This window comes from Myotis yumanensis, unplaced genomic scaffold (genome assembly GCF_028538775.1).
Source record: "Myotis yumanensis isolate MYYU_CA2020_CCGP unplaced genomic scaffold, mMyoYum1.0.hap1 SCAF_2, whole genome shotgun sequence".
Classification (NCBI taxonomy): domain Eukaryota; kingdom Metazoa; phylum Chordata; class Mammalia; order Chiroptera; family Vespertilionidae; genus Myotis; species Myotis yumanensis.
The window spans coordinates 24,555,300-24,571,601 of record NW_027223753.1 but is presented as its reverse complement, the minus strand read 5'-3'; the positions used below and the strand labels follow the sequence as shown (position 1 = coordinate 24,571,601).

The window sequence follows — 16,302 nt, the reverse complement described above, 5'->3', positions numbered from 1 at the left end:
TTTTTTAATCTGCAAAAGAAAGGGGGAGAGAGAGTATATTCCTGCCTGGCCTCTTTCCCTCTGGGGCCGATGAGAAGGTGGAGATGGTGGATGGAGGTGAACATAGCCCACCCAGACCAACACCAGAGGCCCTTTAATGAGCACTTACTATGTGCCAGGCACTGGGACACACACCCAACAGATATGATCTCATGTACTCCTTATAACCCTTCAGGTACCATTATTATCCCCATTTCATAGATGAGGCAACTGAGACCCAGAGAGGAGGAGTCTTTTGCCCCAGGTGACATAATCGGTGGCAGAGCCAGTTCTTGAGTTTGGGACCAGGACTCTACCCTCCCATTGGAGGTTACCCTGGCCTTGCCTCTCCAGCTGCTCCTGCCCCAGCGCCCCCTGCCCCGCTCTCCACTCCGACACCGTCTCTGCCCACTCCACCAGCTCTCCTGGAAGCCACCTTCTCAGCCAGGTGGTTTCCCATCCTCAGTTCTGGTCACAGGACAGAAAAGGGGAAGAACGCCCCCCTCCCATCCCCTCCCCACACAATTTCAGGAAAAGCTCTTTCTACTTCTGCTTCCTACCTCCCTCCACCCCTCCCATGTCCACGGCCTCTTCTAGAGGCCTGGCCCAGGGGTGGAGGGAGAGAGAGAGAGATTCCTCTGCCCCAGAGGGACTGAGCAGTCCTGGTGGGGCTTGGCAGGTCCGTGTGCACACCTCTGACCTTCCATCACCCAAAGACCAGCTCAACCCGCAAGCACACAAAGACCATCACCTCTTCAAAGGGCTCACATTGTACTTTATTGATGTGTTGGGGAGGCAAGGACTTTCCACTTAAAACATTAACATTACATGTGTCTCCCCCCACTGCGGGGAAGGGTGAGATGACTCCAAGAGCAGAGGAAGGGGGAGGAAGAGAGGGTAGGGGCAGAGGGCTCTGGACCCCTGGCAGGGGTGATGGGATAGGCGAACTGAGCGGACAAGTGGGTTATTAAGAAGCATCTTGCTTACTAACATGAAGCCTCATGTCCGAGAGAGCACGGGTGAGGCCTCATTGGCTTAGAGGAGGGGCCCTTGGAGGGCAGGCACACGGTGCCCAACTAGCCAGCCAAGACTGGCACCCCAGGGACGGGGTGGAGGTGGGGGGCCGTGCACAGGGCCCCCAGCCCAGGCCTCTGCTCCCCCAGCCTCCTTCCCCGCCCTGAGAGAAAGGAGGGTTTGGGCTTTAGCCACGGACCGACGGCCGTTACCGGCAGCGTCTCCTTAAACTACAGAGATACAATGTGCATCAACAGGGTGATCACTTCTGACCCACTCAGGCAGACAGCTAGAGGTGCCGAGTGGGTCAGAACCAATCCTACAGTATCTTTGGTTTATGGGTTCCCTTCCCTACTTTAATCCTCCCTCTTTCCAGCCTCCAGGGTGGGCCGTGGGCTGAGAATGGGCTGCTCAATGGCCCGCAGTCCAGCCGGACAGCCCTGGGAGGGTTTCCTATTCACTGAGGTGCTGGGACTTATAGGAGAGGATCTCGGCAGCCAGCTGCTGGGGGTCCAGGAGCTGTGGGAAGCGCCCCATCACGGCCTCCACCAGGCGTGGGGGGAAGACGCCACACAGCTTGGTATACACACTGGCTCGCTCCTTGGCCAGGCCGCCTGCCCCACCCCATGTGTCCCTGTCGGCCACTGGGCTGGGCACCTGGGGCTCCTGCAGGACTGGGGTGGGTTGGGGCAGCTGGTATGGCTCAGACCAGTACTCTCGAGGTGGAAAGGCAGCCGGTGGAGGTGCGTAGTCGGCAGGGACACTGAAGTGGCCGGCACCCACGGCCCGCCCGAAGGCTGGAGAGAAGGCCGGAGCGGCTGGGAGCTTAGCCTCATAGGGGTTGTAGCCAGCGTAAGGGCTCCCTCCTCGACCCCCCCACAGTTCTGACATCTGACTCTCCAGGGAGCCGATGCCCGAGTCCAGGCAGTCCTGAGAGGTGTACGGGAGGGAATCCAGGGTCTGTGGGAACCAGTCCGTGGGCCCAAAGCTGCTGCCACTGCCCCCACTGGGTGGGAGGCTCCTGCCTGTGGTCACTGGGACAAAGGTCTGGGACAGACCCTCTCGGTGGGACCCTGGGGCTGCCTGGGCTCCCAGTTTCTTCCCTTCCAGGCTGCACTGCTCACGCTCTGGGGGCAGGGAGCCAGGCTGAGACGGAGATGAAGGTCGCCGGCCACTCTTATCCTTGCCGGGGGCCCGAGGGAGCGAGAGCAGGGCATTGGCACGGAGCTCATCCGCCACGGAGCGCTGGGGACGGCTCGGCCGCTCCGGGTGGAAGAACCGGCACTTGATTCCGTAGGTGCATTTTCTTCCTGGAGAGAAGGAAGGGGGACTCTAAGCAGGGGATGTCTAGGACCAGGGGGGCACAGGAAACTTGGGTTTGGGTGGTCCCTATGAGGAAGAACGTGGGTACAGGTGAGAGGAAGGGGAAGGAGCGAGGAGGGCCAGGGAGGGTGGAGCTGGGTCTCTTACCATAGGGACATTGCTGCTTCCTGTGATCAGCTGTGAGTGGCTTCTTACGCAGGAAGTTGTCCAGGCTTGGCCCGTGACGGCCCAAGGGGTCATCAGGGGGCATGAACCTGCAGGCGAAGGGGGAGACATGAGGGGGACTTCTCAGTGCTGGGAGGGGGCTGGACAGTGAGCCTCCCCTGGAACGATGGGAGGGCAGCTCTTAACACTGGGGCCCGTCCAGCAGGACATCCCTGGGCAACCCTCATGCTGGGCGCTCTCTGAGGCCAGAGGGAAGTGGGCAACCTGAACATGTGAACCCGAGGCTGCGTCCACTGGCCTCAGGTCAGAGATTCAGTGCTGGGAACCCGGAGGCTCTCTTGGAACCACTGACCACATCCTCAAATGAGGATTAAAAAAAAAAAATGCTATAGCCCTAGCCGGTTTGGCTCAGTGGATCGAGTATCAGCCTGAGGACTGAAGGGTCCTGCGTTCGATTCTGGTCAAGGGCTCGATCCCCAGTAGGGGTCGTGCAGGAGGCAGCTGATCAATGATTCTCTCATCATTGATATTTCTACCTCTCTCTCTCTCCCGCTTCCTCTCTGAAATCAATAAAAATGTTTTTAAAAAAATGCTATAGCTCTGCCCTCCCAATCAAACGCCCCTGCCTCAGCCCAGTCCCAGCCTGACCCTTCTTATGCGGTGCTGTGTCCATCTCCCCATCAAAGCCGCCTGGATCCCCCCCCCGCCCCCCCAGCAGAGGCCCCTCCCTCCGGCGGGAGCGTACTTGTCGTTGACGAAGGAATACATGAGCAGCCGCTCCTCGATGAAGCGCTTCCACTCCTGCCGCTCGCCCTGGAGGTCCCGGTACGTGTCGTTGGAAACCACCACCCCGTCAGACTCGAAGGCCAGTTTCACGATGAAGCGGTCATCGTAGCACACCACTCGCTTGCCACCCACGCGCCGCGACGGTGTGAACACCAGGATCTTCTTCTTCTCCAGTTCCCGCAGGATGTGCTGGTCTGGGAGGGGCAGGGGTACAGGTCAGAGCCCAGCCTGGACCCAGAACCAGGCCTACTGGGCTCCCTAACCTCCTGGCGGCTGGCACAGGGGCTCCAGGGACGGATGCGGCTCTGCTGAGGCCACTGCCACACTCAGCCCCTCCCCTGGGCCTGGCACACGGTTTGCTGCCTAGAAACCCAGCACATCTGAGAACAGGCCTGTAGGCCCGCTCAGCAGAGGCTCCGAGCACAGAGCTGGGCCTTAACCTTCTCTCCTTCTGCGTATCAGCCTGTTTGTGCCGCAGAGGGCTCGGCTCTGGTGCTCACCCCGCCGTCCCGCAGGGGTCCGTGAATGAGCCCCAGCGTGGAGATGTGTCTTGGCTCTGTCTCCTGTGTGGCCAGGACAAAGCTGCAAGAGCCCATTTGAGAGACCACTTCTCCTAGAGCGGGTGGCCCCAGCCAGCCTGTCCCAGATCTCAAGACTTCTAGGGAAACAAACTTGGGTTTTTCCTCTCAAAGGTTAGGGGCTCTTGTAGGAACAATGGTGAGCAGCCAGCATGTGCTGAGCACTGACTATGTGCCAGGCACCCTTCTAAGCACTGACGATGCGTTAACTCATGTGATCCTCACAACAACCCCGAGAGATTATCAACCCCACCACGTGGCTCTGAGCAAGGCTGCCAGAAGGGCCAGGGCCAGGATTCCAGAGCCCACGGGCTCAGCCACCGCACTACGCTGCCCCTGGGGATGTGGAGAGAGCGCCCCACCATTAGAGGGAGGTGCCCAGTGCTCAGAGGCAGAGGCTACGGCCACACACACACAGGGTCTGTTCTGGGGAGAAGCAGGGCTCCTGGGGCGGCAAGCCCGCCCCCCTCCAGAGGTGTCACTCACCTGTGATGGGCACATCGGGCCGGGGCTGCTCCTTCCTCCAGGATGGCACGAACACCGTGATGTCTGTGTGGCCCCGCTCCAGAAACCAGTTCACGGCCAGCAGGATGCCCCGGCAGGAGAAGACCTCCTTGTTCCCATGGCTGCGGGGGAGAGGTGGGGGGTCAGGAGGGAGGGGGTCCCACTCCAGCCCCTGCCCTGGCTCTCAGCCCACCCCTTTCAGGCCAGGGCCCACGCCTGCATTCCCTGCTGGTTCCCACAGCGCCCAGGATGACCAGACCTGGGACTTTCCCTGAGGTCGCATCTCCCAACAGTGAGGAAACACCCAGGAATCTGGCAACACTCGCTCCCCGTGTGGGGGAGGGTCAGGCTGCTTGCAACACACCTGGGGGTGGGGGAAAGGCGCTGGAGACTTCTGGTTCCTGCCCCACCCGGGGCGCTGGGACCAGGGGACACAGATGTCCACAGGCAGACTGAGTCACCACCCTCCCTCATCCAGGGGTGGGGGTGGGGAAGGCACCCGCCCCGCCAACAGAAGAGAAACCAGATTGTTCTGGATTAAAGTTCAGTCCTGCACTAACCTCAGGGGCTGGGGCTGAGGAGGATGAAGGGGAAGGAGCCACACCCCCACCTCCCGGGAGGGAAGGCAGCCACAGATGCGGGAGGCTGCCCTCAGCGGAGCCTTTCAGTTTGAAAGTGAAAGGACACAGCTTTTCCTCTCAAGACCGCCAATTCCCCAAAATGCCTAAATTGCCCTGTCTTCTCTTCCCCCCTCTCAGAAGGGCATGACCTGAGGCAGGAAGACAGTCTGGACCCGGGGACTCCGAGAGGAGTTGGGACATGGGACATGCCCCTGCCGTGGTCTCATGACCACACCGCACCCCATCCTGATGCGTCTGGATCCTGAGTTGCTGCTGGGTTGCTCTGGCTCAGTTTCCCTATCTGAAAAATGGGCCTGGTTGTCTGCAGCCTCCTTAAGAAGGGCCCATATCAGTGGGACAACTTTCCTGTTTGCTTGAGGCCAAAGACAGTCCAGCAAAGTGGAGGGTCTCGCTGGATTCTTGGGTGTGTGTGTGTGTGGGGGGGGAGCTCCCAGGTAATACTGGGTGTGGTGGAAGAGCTCCGGACCAGGCTGGCGGGGTGGAGGAGGCCAGCTGGAGATCTCTCCCCAACACTGCTGGCCTCCCACTAATCCCTCAGTGAACAACTCAGACTCTCATATTTGGCAAATAAAACAGAATAAACGTTACATAAGAGACTCAAGTCCATGGCCGACCACATCCTGTGGGTGGCTTCTGGTGGTGGTGGGGTGATAGCTGAGCCCCAAGAGAAGGTAGGGAGGCAGGGTAGCTGGGGGCACAGAAGCTATTGGCGGTGAGGCCGGGACTCCCGGGTCTGAAGTTCTCTGTAAACTGCAAGGGAGGCAAAGTCCGGCCTGAAGGCAGTGCTCATCCCTGCTAGGTGGGGCTTCCCCGCCAGGTGCATCCGCCAGCTGCTTATGATACAAGTTAACATCCACCAGCGCTCTGCACCAGGCCCTGATCTATGAGCAAGCCTCTGCGGAGGGTACTCCCATTAAAGGCTCCTTTCCCCTGTAGTCAGGTGAGAAAACAGTGGCCCACAGAGGACAAGTGGTTGCCAGCACCACACAGCAGCAATTGTGGAACAGGGATGCAACCCCAGAACCTGTGCTCAGCAGCACCATGTCGATGCTCAGACAGGGGCCAGCCTGGCGGTAGGGATGGAGGAGGATTAGCGGGTACCCAGCTCCTATGGGAGGCCAGGCGCATCCCACACCTCCTTGCTCCATCCTTTCCCAAGCTAGCTGCAGTGAAGGAAACCCAGGCTCTGAGAGTCCTCTAAGATACCCCGGCTGGTGGTAAGAGAGAGAACCTGAACCCAGGCCCGGGCCCCTGGATTGCGTTCCTGTCCCCACCAGCAAGATCTGAAGTTTATTAGGAGAAAAAGCTCCTAGCCCTCGCCGGTTCGGCTCAGTGGATAGAGCGTCGGCCTGTGGACTGAAGGGTCCTGGGTTTGATTCCGGTCAAGGGCACACGCCCGGCTTGTGGGCTCAATCCCTAGTGGGGGGTGTACAGGAGGCAGCCAATCAATGATTCTCCCTCTTCATTGATGTTTCTATCTCTCTCTCCCTCTCCCTTCCTCTCTGAGATCAATAAAAATATATTAAAAAAAGAAAAGAAAAAGAAAAAGCTCCCTTGCCATAGCCGGTTTGGCTCAGTGGATAGAGTGTCGGCCTGTGAACTGAGGGGTCCCGGGTTGGATTCCGGTCGAGGGCATGTGCCTTGGTTGCGGGCACATCTCCGGTGGGGAGTGTGCAGGAGGCGGCTGATCGATGTTTCTGACTATCTCTCTCCCTTCCTCTCTGTAAAAAATCAATAAAATATATTTAGAAAAGAAAAAGCTCCCAAACTTGAGTTTGTACCCAGTGTTAGGAGGCAGGGGCAGGCTGGGGACAGGAAAAATGACGCATCTGGCAAACTTCTCCCCCATCAGGTCCCATGTGAGGGGCCAGCACCTCCGAGAAGCCTCCCCTGGCCTTCCAGGTCGGGTAATGCCCACTGCAGGGGACGAAAGCTGGCTGTCGGGAGGCACGCCCGGACTGGGAGGGCAGTACCTGGTGCTCCGCTCCCCCATCACCTTACTCCCTTCCCTGGGCCTCCTGCTCTGTCTTCCCGAGACTGCAGGGATGCGATCATCCCTGGCTTGGCTTCCTCTCGCAGGTATGCAGTCTGCACGGGCACCCACTTACCTCCTCCTATACACACGTGTGTACATGCAATGCCCCATCCTAGGCCAGTACCTTCAAGCCCTGGGACTCCATGGAATGCCAGGGCTTCCAGGTCAGCGCACTGCCTTTGCGCATCAAAAACCTTGCCTGGGACAAGTCTGATCTCAGCCTGCCCCTCCCTCCTAACATTTGGTACAAACTCAAGTTTGGGAGCCTTTTCTCCTCACGAATTTCAGATCTTGCTGGTGGGGACAGGAAGGCAATCCAGGGGCCCCAGGCCTGGGCTCAGGTTCTGTCTCTTACCTCTGGCCCTAGTCTTCAGAATGTCCCCGGGACAGGGAGTCAGAGCCTGGCTCTTGGCAGAAGTAGAACATCACAGACAGCCCTCCCAGGCCGGAAGTGCCTCGACAGCTACCTTCAGGCCCTCTCATTGCAATGGAGGAAGCTGTCGGCACAGGAAAACCAGATATCCTCCCACCCCCACCGCAGTCCTGTGTGCCCAGAAGGTCAGGACCCCTCAGCCTGGCTAACTAGACCCTGGTAAGAGACTCAGTGGCTCCCACCCTAGGACAGAGGGCTGGGTCAAGCCAGGCTACTCAGGTGAAAGATTTGCCAGGGCTGGGCCCAGCTAGAGAAAAATTCCCTTAGAAGGAAACAGAGGTGAATTTCCCCACGATTTGCATACGGTGTGGGCTGGCCCATCTGCCCTTGTGGGGGAGGGGGCAGCAGGGCAGGAACCCAGAAACAGCTGAGACAGGAAGTCTGAGGCTGGAATTCCCCTCCGCTAGAGCCTCAGCTCAGAAACCCCCGGTGGCTCTGCCCCTCCAGCCAGCTCCTTTAGCCACCCCCTCCACGATCTGCCCCTCCTCCCTCCCAGGCCCCACCTTCTTCTGCCAGGATACAAACACATACACACACAGCACATGGCTGCTCCCGGCTCAGCACTCTGGCCCATAGACCTATCCAGCCACACGCTGATGGAGCCTGAGAGGGGGCCCCTGACTTTCAAAGCACATGCTGTGACCAGCAGCCACTGGCACGTGGGAGCCAGCTTTACCCAAACTTCTACCCATTTCAGAGATGGAAAGACCGATCTAAAGATGGCTAAAGCTGGGCCAGGACCAACCAGACAAGATGACTTGACCCAGCTGGGCAGTGGGAGGGGCAGAAGGGGGCCAAGGGCACGGAGGCCTCAGGCAGTGCACCTGGGAGGTCCCTAAGAGCAGCCAGTAGCCCACCCATGTCTGGGGGCTCCCCGGCCACACCCATAGGTACTTTTCCTCATTGGAGGGACTGGAAGAAAGCAGGGCCAGAGGCAACCCTGGCCCCAGCCCATCCCATTCCGTTAAAGCCTGTAAGGGGGGGGAGGGAGGAGGGTACTGGGGTTGAGCCCCAGGGAGTCCCCAGATCCCAGTCCAGCCTAGTGGCTCTAGCTGAATCACAATGGACCCAAGTCACAGCTCACCTGAAGCCAAAGCATCAGGTCACTGGCCCATAGGCCCCACAAAGAGCCAGAGCTCGAGATCACTCTTGGTCATAGCCACAAAGGCCTCAGGAGCTGGCCTGCTTCCATGGGAGCCCAGACCCTGAATCACTGTAATAGTATCAACTGCTGCTGTTTCCTGAGCAGCTACTCTAGGTACTGTAGCGACACCTTCCAACCAGCACCTGAGGGCTGGGTGAGAACTGATCACAGGAGAAGGCTCAGCGAGGGCAAATGACTCCAGGCCCTTCTCGGATGAGCTGGAGCCGGTCTGATTCCTTCCGCGGTACTGCCTCAAGTCACAGGAGAGGAACTTGACCCTCAGGAAGGCAAAGAGCACTGGGTGAACTCTGGAGACAGAGGACCCAAGTTTGAATCTGTGCTCCACTGCTCCCCAGTAGTGTGACCCCGAGCAAGTCTTTGAGCCTCTGTTCTCAATCCCTAAAACATTCCTAGCAAATCCACTTCCAAGAGGCCATGAGGATTATGGGAGCCTCCTGACGCACAGTAGGGCCTCACTAAAGGGCTTTCCTTTCCTTTATAAAAGTATGTGAGAAGATGTCAAACTCTTTCCTGAAGGCCCCTCTACCAGACATGGAGACACAGGGCCACCATTCCCAGCCACGTCTCAGCCACAAAAGTGACACGTACCTCATGGCCACATTGCTCCCGTCGATGACCACGGGCCTCAGGTCACTGCCCTCCTTGTCCTCCTCCAGGGATGAGGGCTCCAGGGTGGGAGCCTTGGGGGTGCCCCCACCCCGGGGGACCAGAGGAAGCTGAGGACAGGGGTCCGGCGAGGCCTGGCGCTCCCGCTCAGCGGCTGACCCGTGCTTCACCAGCTCGCCCAGCACGGTGTTGGTGTCTGCGTGGACGCCCAGCTTCTGCAGGACGCTGTGGATCTCAGCGGAGGAGTAGCCCAGCTTCCGGAAGAAGTCCACCTTCATCTGCAGCTCGGCAGCAGAGGCCTCCTCCGCGGGGGGCTCCTGGGCTGACCTGGGGGTAACTTGGCAGCTGTGCCTGTCTTCAGGTTCCCACAGACTCATGGTGGGGGCTGGCTTCTCGGTGGGCCTCTCTCCGCCAGCCACTCACAGATCAGACCGGTGGAAGGCACCAGTCACAGCTCCTGGTGGGAAAACCACAGGGTTAGGGATGGGGAATGGCTCTCTTCCACCCCCCTCCGCTCCGCCCCACCCAGCGGAAGGAGGCACCGCTGGTGGCACTCTGCAAGCATCTGGTCATCCTCCCACAGCGCCCCAGCGAGGGGGTCAGCATTCCCAAGGATGAAACTGAGCCACAGACATGAAGCACTTGCTCAAGGTCATCCGGCTGGTAGGCTGGTGTCGCAAGTATTTGAACTTAGTCTGACTCCACCTCCTACCCCAAGCTCAGCCCCACCCCAACCCAAGGGACCCAGATGTCCTGGGAGGCCTTAGAAGACCTTGCCGCGCCCCCACAGCTGCGGGGCGGGGCGCTCCGATGGAAACCCAGGGTTGGAACTGAGCTGGGGGTTGGGGGTGGGGGGACGGGGGCTTCCCCGCCGAGGCCTTCGCCCCCGCCCGCCTGCCCCCACGCCCCGGAGCCAGGCCCAAGAGGCGCAGAGCCCGTGGCCGACCTCCTGGGCTGGGGGAGAACTTTCCGGGGAGACCCACCGGCCAGAAAAGTTGCTGGAAAACTCTGGTTGGCTGCCGGGCTCGGTGACGCGCAGGCTGTCCCGGCCCGAGCTCCCCAGGCTCCCCGTCTGGAGCTTGGCCTCCTTCCCCCAGAGTCCCCCAAACTTGGGCTAAGTTGGAGATGGTCCCGAGAACCCTCGAGGCCGGAGGGGACCAGCCCCACGTGCCTCCCCGTCCGGTAGGTTCAGGGGAACCCTTCCCGCCCCCTCCCCTGTCCGCGCCCCGCGCCCCACCGCGTACAACTCACCCCGCCGTGGACCTAGGGCGGCCGGCGGCGTCTCCATGGGTCCGAGTCCCAGGGGCGAGGCCAGCGGCGCCTTTATACTGGCCGGTGGGCGGGCAGGTTGATTAAGGACCCAGACGCGGAAGCCCTGTAGGCGAAGAGCTGGTCGGCCACCGCCCCTTCCTGCTCCGCCCCGCGCCGCCCCGCCGTCGGCCCCGCCCCGCCCCCCGCCTCCGGCTCCGCCGCTGCGGCCGCGCGCTCCCCGCCAGGCCGGGAGCTGGGGCCCGGGGCGAGGAGATGGAGAGGGCGGGAGGGCACGGCCCGCGCGGGGAAGGGGCGCGCACCGAGTCAGAGGAGGAGGACAGGTACAGCCACGGACACCCAGACGCCTGGCAGGCACCCCCACCTGGTGAAGGTGCGGTCAGGGGCGCGCGGAGTGGCTCAGGCACAGAGTTGGCTCCGCGCACCACGGGAGGTAGGTTCGTGGTGATAAGACAGGAGCGCTCAACAGGTAGGCGGGGAGGAGCAGGCGCACCGAGGTGGGCCACACACACCCAGGGCCAGGCTCGCGTTTTCTGAAACAGGGACCACACCAGGAGAGAAAGGCAGGGCAGGCGCAGCCAGCAGGTCCGCGGCGACGAGGGGGGAAGCAGGCAGCGGAGGTGCACCGACCCCGTCGCCTGTGAATGCTCACAGAATGCTGCCTCCCACGCAGCTCCGCAGTGAGGCCGCCCGGCCTCCGGAGGACGCTTCTGGGGTCCCAGGTCAGCCAGTCCTGATCCCACAGGGAGCACAGCGCTTTATAGTGTCTGCCCCTGGGCTGAGCTGAGGGAGACAGGGCTGTCATGCCCCTTTACCCTAGAGAAATTCCGAAAAGGCTCCACTGTCCCGGCTGGAGAGACTGGGAACCAGGAGCCGGAGCTCCCATTCCAGGGCAGCAGGTGCCACCTTGGCCAGTTTTGAAACCACAAGTGACCTAGGGCAGAGGGGAGACTCTTCTGGTGGAGTAAGGCCTGGAACCTGCCTGAGTGTGTGTGTGAACACGGAACCCATAAGCTAGAGGACCAGCCCATGGCAGTGCCACCAGCTCACTTTGCAGATGGGGAAACTGAGTCCCAGGGCGCCAAGTACTCAATACTGAGTTTCCTGTGTGAGCCAATACTTCTTATATTTTCTCGGCCTTATCGTAGGTATGTGTCCTGTAAGGTTACATGTTATTAGTGTTGTAACCAAAAAATGTTTCTTGTAAAAGACACCATATACCCTATACATGTGTAACTTAATGGGTAGTAATAATAAAAGATCCACGTACCTGTCACCTAACTTAAAAAACAGACCTGTGCCAGCACCTCTGAGGCCACCGTGTGCCTCCATTACAACCTTGCACCCTCATCTTGAACAGCCACTTTCCTGAATTTTGTTCTAATTGTGCTAATAATTTCTTTGATTTTTAAGTTTTAGCACCTTTGTATGCATTCCTAAATAATATATTGTTTAGTTTCGCTTTTTTTAACTTTGTGCAAGTGGAATCATTCTACATGATCATGTGACTTTCTTTTTCATGAAGCATTAACATTTTTTTTTTTACTTATTGATTTTAGAGAGAAGAAGGAAGAGAGAAAGAGAGAGAGATATTTCTCCTCCCACTTATGTGCTCATTGGTTGAATCTTGTATGTGCCCTGATTGGGGATCCAACCCGAAATATTGGTGTATCTGGATGACCCTCTAACCAACTGACCTACCTGGCCAGAGCAGCATTGTTTTTTATATTTATTACTGAATAATATTCCATTGTGGAATATACCACTGATTATCCATTAATGTGTTAGTAGTGCTGTTTATAGGATTTTTTTTTTTTTTTTACTGTTACAAAGAGCATGCCTATTTCAATGCAGTTGTAGGGTTGAGGGAATGGACTCTCAGAGACTCAGAAAGGCGAAATCACTGGCCAGGTCCTGGAGCTGGCAGAGCTGAAAATCCCACAGCTCTCTCCACGGCATCCCTAGGAATTGAACCCGCAACCTTGGGACCTTGTTCCCGGAGGCCACAGACCACCCCAGGGAGGGAGCATGCATTCCTAGTTCTGTCCTGAAGCTGTTCCCCTCCTCTGGGCCCCCCAGGGATACTGCAGCCTCATCACATGCTCACAGCCACTCCCACTGAGCACTGTGTAGGCTGCACCCCTCGTCTTCCCAACAGTTCCTTTTGGAGCTGAGAAAAGCTTAGCGATGCCAGGCATTTATTCATTGTAGTAACTAGCTTTAAGATAGGAATGATAGTAAGTAACGAGTTCAGGTTAATCATCATAATGATAAGTCAAGAATGCCACAGCGATAATGCCTCACATTTATAAAGCTCTTACCAGGCGGCGGGCACTGTGCCAGCACCTTGCAGACACTTCCGTGCCTTTGCATCTGCTCCTTCCCCAGCCCGGGAGTGTTCCCCTTCCCCTCTCCCCACTGCTGCCTGGCCAATTCCATTCATCTTGTTGATGATGTCACCTCCTCTGGGAGGCCTGCCCCGGACTCCTTAGATGCTGAGTTGCTTCCTCCTCTGTTCCTACGTGCTGGATTGTGATTGCCTGCTTGGGATCTCCTCTGGGGCCAGGACTGGGCTGGGACTCCACCCATGCTCCCAGGCTCCATGCTGCCCAGCACTGTGCCAGAGGGAGCAGCGGGACTGGGCGATGAGTCACGCAGCTCTGTGCCCTCCCAGAATGAGTGAAGTCTAGCTCTCTTCCGGCTCATAAAGGCTGCACTTCCCTGAGAAGCCCACTCTCTTCTGCAGAACCTAGGGCTGCTCCGGGACCCTCTTCCATGGAGCCCCTGCTCCACTTCCAGCTGGATTTTGCAAACCTTGGCCCCAATGCCCAGGAGCCCTCTGGGACCTCAAGGTGCCCTGCCACACCCCCCTCTGCCTCTTGCATGCATGACGCAGTGGCTGGGCTTGCCAACTTCCTTCCTGGAACTCCCCTGCTTTCCAGACACCTGCCTGCACCTGGACAGCCTGGGTGAGGTCTGCAGAGCTCCAGGACTGGCCACCCCTGAGTGGGGTTGCGGGGGGTGGGTGGGTGGGGGTGGGGGAGAGACTGGAGAGGGAAAGGTCCCAGGAATTAATTACTTTGGCCTTTGGTAGCTACACTGGGCAGCTCAGACTGTGGTGGATCAAGGAACTAGGTCACCTCTGTGGGAAGGGTAGGCAGGCTGCTCCCAGCCCTTGGCAGAGCGACTGCAGAGGTTAAATTCAACAAGGCCTGAGAATGGGGGAAGGGCAGGTTCCTCTCAGGTTTTGAGGCTCCTGGTGTATTTATAAAAGACTTGTCACAGGCATGTGCCTTGACTGGGACTCTAACTGTGACCTCCTGGTTCATAGGGCGACGCTCAACCACTGAACCACACTGGCCAGGCCTATTTCTGGTTTTGACGATGTGGCACTGTGTAGTGAAGTAACATGAGGGGAAATTGAAACTGAGAGAGAAGTATTTGGGAACTGTGTGTACTATCTGGCCTGGTGGCTCAGTTGGATAAAACATCGTCCTGTACACCAAAAGGTTGCGGGTTCAATTCCTAGTCAGGGCACATACCTAGGTTGTGGGTTCAACTCCCAGTCAGGATGCATTGGGTAGGGGGAAAACTGATCTATGTTTCTTTCTCTCTCTTCCTCTCTCTCTCAAATCAATGAAAATACCCTTGGGTGGGATTTAAAAAAAAAAAGACTTGTTGCAATAGAGATACAAAAATCAAGGTTTATGTTTTAAACTGCAGTTGAACAAATTGAGTCTTTTCATCACATATTCAACTGCAATGCAATATATCTGGACTATTGACAAGGTAATTGGTGGATTTGTGTTTTTTTAAAAAATATATATTTTATTGATTTTTTACAGAGAGGAAGGGAGAGGGATAGAGAGTTAGAAACATCGATCAGTTGCCTCCTGCACACCCCCTACTGGGGATGTGCCCGCAACCAAGGTACATGCCCTTGACTGGAATCAACCTGGGACCCTTCAGTCCGCAGGCCAACTCTCTATCCACTGAGCCAAAACAGTCAGGGCAATGGATTTTTTTTTTGTTTTTTTGTTTTTTTTTAATATATTTTATTGATTTTTTACAGAGAGGAAGGGAGAGAGATAGAGAGTTAGAAACATTGATCAGCCGCCTCCTGCATATCTCCCACTGGGGATGTGCCCGCAACCCAGGTACATGTCCTTGACCGGAATCGAACCTGGGACCTTTTAGTCCGCAGGCCGACGCTCTATCCACTGAGCCAAACCGGTTTCGGCTGGATTTGTTTTTAAATATGTTCCCTCCTCGGAGAAACGGCTGATTCCAGGGCAGGGGCAGGGGACAGGTGAGCCAGGAAGGTCTGTGGTACCAGAGTTGGGAAGTGCTCAAAACCCAAAAAGATGGGGGAGCGTCAGAGGGACCCAGGAGCCAAAAGCTCCCAATGGCCAAAGCAACAACAGCGAGAGCAATAAAATAGACAACAGAGGATTCGCATAAAATACATATCTGTGAGTCCGTACCGGTAGAAATAAGTGATTGACTAAAGAACAAACTGGGCCAGGAGAAGAGACAGATCTCGCAAATAGCTTACTAGTAATTAGCCCCTCGTTTCACAGTAACTTTACAGTGGAGAGAGCTGACGGACACCACCTTGACCAAACCATCAAGGTTAACATCAGCAGCAGTAAGTTAGATGGATATCATGTGCCCCCAACGTTATGTGATAAGGAGGGCACTTCCCTTCCCTGCTATTCTTCCCCCAAACCCATAACCCCAGAGGAAAACATCAGACAAACCCCAGTGGAAGGACATTCTAGAAAATACTTGACCAGGACTCTCAAAACTGGAAGGGGCATGAAAAGCACAGAGAGACAGAAATCACAGGCCAGAGGCTGGGAGACACGCCGACCGGAAGCAGTATGGTTTCCTAGGTTGGGTGCTGGAACAGAGAGAGCATTGATGGAAAAGCCGGTTCAACTCAAATCCCATCTGGACTTTAGTTGACAGGGATGTACCAATGCTGTTTTATTTCTAGTTTATCTATTTTTTAATTGATTTTAGAGAGGAAGGGAGAGGGAGAGACAGAAAAATCAATGATGAGAGAGAATCATTGATGGGCTGCCTCCTGCACGCCCTCTACCTGCAACCTGGGCATGTGCCCTGACCAGGAATCTAACCGTGACCTCCTGGTTGATAGGTTGACACTCAACCACTGAGCCACACCGGCCAGGCCTATTTCTAGTTTTGACGATGTGGCACCATGGTGTGAGGTAACATAGGGGAAACTGAAACTGCAAGCGAAGTATTTGGGAACAATCTGTACTATCTCTGCAGCCTCTGTGTAAATCTACAATTAATTCCAGAATTTAAAAGTTTATTTAAAAATATAATTTCATGGGCCTTGCAGGTAGTATAGGGCCAGATGTCGTTTTTCATTTCTATTGGTACATAGAAATGACCAAGTAGAATCATTTGGAGATAGTGTCCAAAGTATAAACTTGGGGACTTTTTGTCTGTGAGGCTTGCCGGGGAGACTGAGAGAGGGAGAGGGACTTGCCCCTGGTCACTTGGCAAGTTAATTTAGTCAAAGCTGAGAATGGGACCAGCCAGGCTTCCTCCACCCAAGCATTCCTGGCCCTGCTCGCCACAGACATGGGACCAGAGGCACACAGGTGCTCCGAGTGCTGGTGCTGACTGTCCACCTGAGAAAGCTGCCTAACAAGAAGGAATGGTAGCTCTCAGGTGTCTGTTGGGGAGTGTGGTTGCAGTGAAGTTTTCCCTTTGGCTTCACTGTGAATCCC

General features: G+C 56.9%; 1 protein-coding gene across 2 annotated transcripts; it reads right to left on the bottom strand.

Annotated features, from left to right (window-relative positions):
• Positions 1-776: 776 nt before the first annotated feature.
• On the bottom strand, positions 777-10,620 carry ZC3H12A (zinc finger CCCH-type containing 12A). 2 transcript variants are annotated; one of them, XM_070403250.1, is made up of 6 exons: positions 10,520-10,620; positions 9,251-9,725; positions 4,371-4,510; positions 3,266-3,500; positions 2,503-2,609; positions 777-2,342 (listed from the first exon to the last, which is right to left on the bottom strand). In XM_070403250.1, the coding sequence occupies exons 2-6, from the start codon at positions 9,643-9,645 to the stop codon at positions 1,486-1,488; spliced, it is 1,734 nt and encodes a 577-aa protein (XP_070259351.1). In that variant the 5' UTR covers positions 9,646-9,725; positions 10,520-10,620; the 3' UTR covers positions 777-1,485. The 2 variants fall into 2 exon arrangements, with proteins under 2 accessions (XP_070259351.1, XP_070259352.1); XM_070403251.1 differs by lacking the exon at positions 10,520-10,620 and adding an exon at positions 9,811-9,906.
• Between the last annotated feature and the right edge of the window lie 5,682 nt (positions 10,621-16,302).

What these genes read in the sequence shown, in the direction of transcription:
- ZC3H12A (XM_070403250.1), bottom strand. Translation starts at nt 9,645, where the DNA reads ATGAGTCTGTGGGAACCTGAAGACAGGCACAGCTGCCAAGTTACCCCC. An exon ending in GCCCGATGTGCCCATCACAG is followed by an intron (nt 3,501 to 4,370) that starts GTGAGTGACACC and finishes TGCCCCTCCCAG; the next exon opens with ACCAGCACATCCTGCGGGAA. An exon ending in GAAGCAGCAATGTCCCTATG is followed by an intron (nt 2,343 to 2,502) that starts GTAAGAGACCCA and finishes CCTTCTCTCCAG; the next exon opens with GAAGAAAATGCACCTACGGA.